The sequence below is a fragment of the Drosophila ananassae genome, unplaced genomic scaffold (genome assembly GCF_017639315.1).
Source record: "Drosophila ananassae strain 14024-0371.13 unplaced genomic scaffold, ASM1763931v2 tig00000165, whole genome shotgun sequence".
NCBI lineage: Eukaryota > Metazoa > Arthropoda > Insecta > Diptera > Drosophilidae > Drosophila > Drosophila ananassae.
In genome coordinates, this window is record NW_025319140.1 from 11,110 (window position 1) to 18,479 (window position 7,370).

General features: G+C 51.6%; 2 protein-coding genes across 2 annotated transcripts; both read right to left on the bottom strand.

The window, feature by feature from the left end:
- Positions 1 to 2,943: 2,943 nt before the first annotated feature.
- LOC123258322 (translation initiation factor IF-2-like) lies at positions 2,944 to 3,327 on the bottom strand. The gene has a single exon (XM_044718190.1). The coding sequence runs from the start codon at positions 3,325 to 3,327 to the stop codon at positions 2,944 to 2,946; it is 384 nt and encodes a 127-aa protein (XP_044574125.1).
- Positions 3,328 to 6,033: 2,706 nt separating this feature from the next.
- On the bottom strand, positions 6,034 to 6,725 carry LOC123258323 (collagen alpha-1(III) chain-like). The gene is made up of 2 exons (XM_044718191.1): positions 6,333 to 6,725; positions 6,034 to 6,183 (listed from the first exon to the last, which is right to left on the bottom strand). Exons 1-2 carry the CDS (start codon positions 6,723 to 6,725, stop codon positions 6,034 to 6,036), a joined length of 543 nt encoding a protein of 180 aa, XP_044574126.1.
- Positions 6,726 to 7,370: the final 645 nt, after the last annotated feature.

A 7,370-nucleotide genomic window follows, 5' to 3' on the forward strand; every position in this document is an offset into this window, starting at 1 on the left:
CTTACTGGGTAAATAAAAGAAGGCCGGCCATTGTCCACCGCTGCCTTTTTATAGGCCTGCTGCCTGGAATAGATCCGTTCTAACAATTCTTTTGTTCTCCTTCCTGCTCCCGTTGTAGGTCTTTTCCTTTCTCCGTTTGTTTGGCTTTCGGCCGTTTCTTTCCCCCTTTTTTTTTGTGTGTTGACATTATTGGTGTGTTGTGTTCTGTAGTTTTTTTCTTATTGTTGCCCTTATTGGTGATTGCACGTTCTTCTTTTTCTTCTGCCCTACGCCTGCGGTGCTGATTCCTCGGCCTGGGCTTTTAGCTCACTTACGTGGGCTCTCTTCTCTTTCTACGGGCTCCCGTAACGTAGCACGGTGATCACCGGCGAAATGAAATTCGTCACTATGTATGGCCCGTCGTATCTCGGCGCTAGTTTCGCCGCGAAACCTTCGGCCGCTTTGGACAAAGTGTGCTCTTTTGCCCACACCGTGTCGCCGATCTTCGGGCTCCACTCCCGCCTCCTGAGGTTGTAGTGCGGAGCTTGCTCCTGCGCCGCGCGCTCCATGTTCCTCCGCACCAGCTCGAACACTTCCTGTAATTCTGTGGCATTTTCTAAGGGGGTGGCTTGTGCTTCTCCTGTCCCCAATGCCCGTTTGTCGAGTATCGCTTTCGGCATTCTTGGTTCTCTGCCTTGGGTTAAGAAGCATGGTGCACGCTCGAGTTCACCGCCAGCATTAATTCTGGCCAGTGTTCGTCCCATGTCCTTTGATCATTGCCTGCAAACTAGGCGATCATCATCTTAACCATCCTGTTTGCCGTTCGTAGGGTTTTCCTGCGGCGTGTATGGTGCGGTAAACTGATGACGAACTCCAAGCTCCTCGAGAAATTTTTTTAAGCTCCTACTGGTGAACTGGACACCATTGTCTGTCACCATCATCTTTGGCACCCCGTATCTTGCGATGATCCTTTCGCCGATTGCCTTCTGCAGCGTCTCCGTTGTGGCTTTCCGCATTGGGACCATTTCTGTCCATTTTGAAAACCGATCGATCATCACCAAAAGCATGGTGTTTCCATGCTTGGACCTCGGCAATGGTCCCACGAAGTCCGCACATACCGTCGCCTACGGCTGCTCTGGAACCTGTGTCGGCATTTTCCCTGCGGCCTGCATCTGGCTTGGTTTATACCACATGCATGTCTCGCACTTTCTGACATAGTTCCTTACGTCCCTTTGCATCCCTGGCCAGAAGTACCTTGCTGCTAATTTCGCAATCGTTTTCCTTCCGCCTAGATGTCCCGCTGTTGGTGCGTCGTGGTTCTCCTTCAGCACCTGTTGCCTCATGTCCATCGGCACACATAGTTTCCACGATGCTACTTCCTCGCTCCCGGCTCTGTGTGGAACATGTCGGTAAATCAGGCCTGCCTCCTCAACGTATTCCGGATATTTCTGTGGGTTTTCCTTTATCTTCTTCTTCAGTGAGCTTATCCAAATGCATTCTGTGTCTTCGATTGCTGTGGCACTCCTCAGCTTCTCCACTATCGGCTGGCGGGTAAGTGCATCCGCGACTACGTTCAGCTTGCCTTTTCCTTTGCTGATAACGTAATCGTACTGTTGCAACTCGAAGACCCATCTCGCGATCCTTCCAAGTGGGCTTTCTATATTGTTCAACCATTTCAGCGCCATGTGATCCGTGATCACGTCGAACTCGTACCTCTCCAGGTATGGTCTCATCTGCCGAATGGCCCATATTATTGCCAGGCACTCTTTCTGCGTTGCCGAGTAATTCTTCTCCGCGCCCTTATCCGTGTCCTGCGTCAGTACTGCACCCACGCCGTAGTCGCTGGCATCTGTTTGCAGCACAAACTTCTTCGTGAAATCGGGGCATGCCAGCACTGGATCCTCTGCTAAACGCGACTTTAACTTCTCAAACGCCTCTTGGTGTCTTGCCGTCCACTCCCACTTTGTTCCGTTTCGTAGGAGATCGTTCAACGGCCTTGCGATCCCAGCGAAATCAGGGGCGAATCGGCGATACCACGACGCCATCCCGATGAATTGCCGTTTGTCGGGGGTTCCAATTCAGTAATCGCTGCGACTTTTCCCGGATCCATACCAATCCCTTCACTTATTATCCGGTGGCCCAGGTACAACAGCTCTTCCCTGAAGAAATGGCACTTGTCTGTGTTTATTCTTAAGTTTGCTGCCTTCAGTCTTCGGAACACTTCCTTCAAATTTGCCATATGCTCCTCCTTCGTGCGTCCGATTCCCTTTGAGCTGTTGAATGTGCAGTTTTTCCTTCCGATGTATTTTTTCTCCTTCATCTTTTTCCATATCAGTATATATACTTTTTAAATATATATTTTTTTTCTTTAATATTTTTTCTAGTATCTTTTCCATTTCTTCCTCTTTTCTATTTTTTTTGATATTTTTTTGTTAATATTTTTTAAAATTTTTTTTTTGGATATTTTTTTTTTTTGTTTTTTTTTTGTGTTTACCTCCCCATCCCCTTTTTTTTTGCTTTCGTAATTGTTTTGTAATTATTTTGTAATTCTTTATTGTACACTTTTTCTGTTTGTGGTACAGTTTTCGGGTGACGCGTATTCCGCTCTGTCCTCCGCGCACCCGAAAACTCTCCTGCCCCACCTGCTAGACCACGCTCCACCGGCCCGTGTTCTTTCTCCTCCTCCAGGCCTCTTCCTCCACTTTCTTTTGCAGCTCTGGCGGCCAGTTGTGCTCGGGCACCGCTCCTCCGTCTCCTGCCGACTCCGCTCTTTTGAGCACCTAGGAGGCCTCTTCTCTGGGCAGGAAACTTTCCACTCCAACCTCGGCCTTTCCGTCGGGGCCGGCCACACCCATGGACCTCGCGCCCATGACTCCTGCTCCTCCTCCTTCTCCTTCTCCTTCTGCCCTGCGGGTGCGGGGTGGGTGGCCTCGCCGGCTTGGCCACTCCCGTGGCCCCGTTATCCTACTCAATCTTGCCTCCAGCTCCTCCTTCCTGGCCCACCGGCCCCGCCAGGTGGCCCTGCTCCGCTGGCATCTCCGGCCCACCTCTCTTCGGAGCATTGCGGCACACCCAGCAGCTGCCTCCGCCTTCCATCGACGGACCGCTTCTTTGGCCATCTCCTCGGCCAACCTGCCTCTGGCCCTTGCCAGCGCCAGGGTTTCGTCCGCCTCCCTTCTCTCCTGGCTCCTCTTCCGTCTCCTTTGCCTCGTCAGCAGCTCCAAGTTGGGCCGGTGGTCCTCCTCCTCCGTTCTTGCTTTGCCCACCGGGATCGCCCTCACTCCGTTGGCCCCCTGGGCCATCACCCGGAGGACCCTCCTTGTGGCCTGGAGCCGCCGGATGTCCCATCCTGGCATGTCCAGTATCTTGAGGTCGCTTTTGTCGGAGGAGACTACTGGCGAAGCGTGCGATGACGTCGTGTCCATTGTTGTCTTACTGGGTAAATAAAAGAAGGCCGGCCATTGTCCACCGCTGCCTTTTTATAGGCCTGCTGCCTGGAATAGATCCGTTCTAACAATTCTTTTGTTCTCCTTCCTGCTCCCGTTGTAGGTCTTTTCCTTTCTCCGTTTGTTTGGCTTTCGGCCGTTTCTTTCCCCCTTTTTTTTTGTGTGTTGACATTATTGGTGTGTTGTGTTCTGTAGTTTTTTTCTTATTGTTGCCCTTATTGGTGATTGCACGTTCTTCTTTTTCTTCTGCCCTACGCCTGCGGTGCTGATTCCTCGGCCTGGGCTTTTAGCTCACTTACGTGGGCTCTCTTCTCTTTCTACGGGCTCCCGTAACGTAGCACGGTGATCACCGGCGAAATGAAATTCGTCACTATGTATGGCCCGTCGTATCTCGGCGCTAGTTTCGCCGCGAAACCTTCGGCCGCTTTGGACAAAGTGTGCTCTTTTGCCCACACCGTGTCGCCGATCTTCGGGCTCCACTCCCGCCTCCTGAGGTTGTAGTGCGGAGCTTGCTCCTGCGCCGCGCGCTCCATGTTCCTCCGCACCAGCTCGAACACTTCCTGTAATTCTGTCGCATTTTCTAAGGGGGTGGCTTGTGCTTCTCCTGTCCCCAATGCCCGTTTGTCGAGTATCGCTTTCGGCATTCTTGGTTCTCTGCCTTGGGTTAAGAAGCATGGTGCACGCTCGAGTTCACCGCCAGCATTAATTCTGGCCAGTGTTCGTCCCATGTCCTTTGATCATTGCCTGCAAACTAGGCGATCATCATCTTAACCATCCTGTTTGCTGTTCGTAGGGTTTTCCTGCGGCGTGTATGGTGCGGTAAACTGATGACAAACTCCAAGCTCCTCGAGAAATTTTTTTAAGCTCCTACTGGTGAACTGGACACCATTGTCTGTCACCATCATCTTTGGCACCCCGTATCTTGCGATGATCCTTTCGCCAATTGCCTTCTGCAGCGTCTCCGTTGTGGCTTTCCGCATTGGGACTATTTCTGTCCATTTTGAAAACCGATCGATCATCACCAAAAGCATGGTGTTTCCATGCTTGGACCTCGGCAATGGTCCCACGAAGTCCGCACATACCGTCGCCTACGGCTGCTCTGGAACCTGTGTCGGCATTTTCCCTGCGGCCTGCATCTGGCTTGGTTTATTTCACATGCATGTCTCGCACTTTCTGACATAGTTCCTTACGTCCCTTTGCATCCCTGGCCAGAAGTACCTTGCTGCTAATTTCGCAATCGTTTTCCTTCCGCCTAGATGTCCCGCTGTTGGTGCGTCGTGGTTCTCCTTCAGCACCTGTTGCCTCATGTCCATCGGCACACATAGTTTCCACGATGCTACTTCCTCGCTCCCGGCTCTGTGTGGAACATGTCGGTAAATCAGGCCTGCCTCCTCAACGTATTCCGGATATTTCTGTGGGTTTTCCTTTATCTTCTTCTTCAGTGAGCTTATCCAAATGCATTCTGTGTCTTCGATTGCTGTGGCACTCCTCAGCTTCTCCACTATCGGCTGGCGGGTAAGTGCATCCGCGACTACGTTCAGCTTGCCTTTTCCTTTGCTGATAACGTAATCGTACTGTTGCAACTCGAAGACCCATCTCGCGATCCTTCCAAGTGGGCTTTCTATATTGTTCAACCATTTCAGCGCCATGTGATCCGTGATCACGTCGAACTCGTACCTCTCCAGGTATGGTCTCATCTGCCGAATGGCCCATATTATTGCCAGGCACTCTTTCTGCGTTGCCGAGTAATTCTTCTCCGCGCCCTTATCCGTGTCCTGCGTCAGTACTGCACCCACGCCGTAGTCGCTGGCATCTGTTTGCAGCACAAACTTCTTCGTGAAATCGGGGCATGCCAGCACTGGATCCTCTGCTAAACGCGACTTTAACTTCTCAAACGCCTCTTGGTGTCTTGCCGTCCACTCCCACTTTGTTCCGTTTCGTAGGAGATCGTTCAACGGCCTTGCGATCCCAGCGAAATCAGGGGCGAATCGGCGATACCACGACGCCATCCCGATGAATTGCCGTTTGTCGGGGGTTCCAATTCAGTAATCGCTGCGACTTTTCCCGGATCCATACCAATCCCTTCACTTATTATCCGGTGGCCCAGGTACAACAGCTCTTCCCTGAAGAAATGGCACTTGTCTGTGTTTATTCTTAAGTTTGCTGCCTTCAGTCTTCGGAACACTTCCTTCAAATTTGCCATATGCTCCTCCTTCGTGCGTCCGATTCCCTTTGAGCTGTTGAATGTGCAGTTTTTCCTTCCGATGTATTTTTTCGCCTTCATCTTTTTCCATATCAGTATATATACTTTTTAAATATATATTTTTTTTCTTTAATATTTTTTCTAGTATCTTTTCCATTTCTTCCTCTTTTCTATTTTTTTTGATATTTTTTTGTTAATATTTTTTAAAATTTTTTTTTTGATATTTTTTTTTTTGTTTTTTTTTTTGTGTTTACCTCTCCATCCCCTTTTTTTTTGCTTTCGTAATTGTTTTGTAATTATTTTGTAATTCTTTATTGTACATTTTTTCTGTTTGTGTTACAGTTTTCGGGTGACGCGTATTCCGCTCTGTCCTCCGCGCACCCGAAAACTCTCCTGCCCCACCTGCTAGACCACGCTCCACCGGCCCGTGTTCTTTCTCCTCCTCCAGGCCTCTTCCTCCACTTTCTTTTGCAGCTCTGGCGGCCAGTTGTGCTCGGGCACCGCTCCTCCGTCTCCTGCCGACTCCGCTCTTTTGAGCACCGGCCTAGGAGGCCTCTTCTCCGGGCAGGAAACTTGCCTCTCCAACCTCGGCCTTTCCGTCGGGGCCGGCCACACCCATGGACCTCGCGCCCATGACTCCTGCTCCTCCTCCTTCTCCTTCTGCCCTGCGGGTGCGGGGTGGGTGGCCTCGCCGGCTTGGCCACTCCCGTGGCCCCGTTATCCTTCTCAATCTTGCCTCCAGCTCCTCCTTCCTGGCCCACCGGCCCCGCCGGGTGGCCCTGCTCCGCTGGCATCTCCGGCCCACCTCCCTTCTCTCCTGGCTCCTCCTCTGTCTCCTTTGCCTCGTCAGCAGCTCCAAGCTGGGCCGGTGGTCCTCCTCCTCCGTTCTTGCTTTGCCCACCGGGATCGCCCTCACTCCGTTGGCCCCCTGGGCCATCACCCGGAGGACCCTCCTTGTGGCCTGGAGCCGCCGGATGTCCCATCCTGGCATGTCCAGTATCTTGAGGTCGCTTTTGTCGGAGGAGACTACTGGCGAAGCGTGCGATGACGTCGTGTCCATTGTTGTCTTGCTGGGTAAATAAAAGAAGGCCGGCCATTGTCCACCGCTGCCTTTTTATAGGCCTGCTGCCTGGAATAGATCCGTTCTAACGATTCTTTTGTCCTCCTTCCTGCTCCCGTTGTAGGTCTCTTCCTTTCTCCGTTTGTTTGGCTTTCGGCCGTTTCTTTCCCCCTTTTTCTTGATGTTGACATTATTGATGTGTTGTGTTCTGTAGGTTTTTTCTTATTGTTGCCCTTATTGGTGATTGCATGTTCTCCTTTTTCTTCTGCCCTACGTGGGCTCTCTTCTCTTTCTTCGTGCTCCCGTGACGTAGCACGGTGATCACCGGCAAAATGAAATTCGTCACTATGTATGGCCCGTCGTATCTCGGCGCTAGTTTCGCCGCGAAACCTTCGGCCGCTTTGGACAAAGTGTGCTCTTTTGCCCACACCGTGTCGCCGATCTTCGGGCTCCACTCCCGCCTCCTGAGGTTGTAGTGCGGAGCTTGCTCCTGCGCAGCGCGCTCCATGTTCCTCCGCACCAGCTCGAACACTTCCTGTAATTCTGTCGCATTTTCTAAGGGGGTGGCTTGTGCTTCTCCTGTCCCCAATGCGCGTTTGTCGAGTATCGCTTTCGGCATTCTTGGTTCTCTGCCTTGGGTTAAGAAGCATGGTGCACGCTCGAGTTCACCGCCAGCATTAAT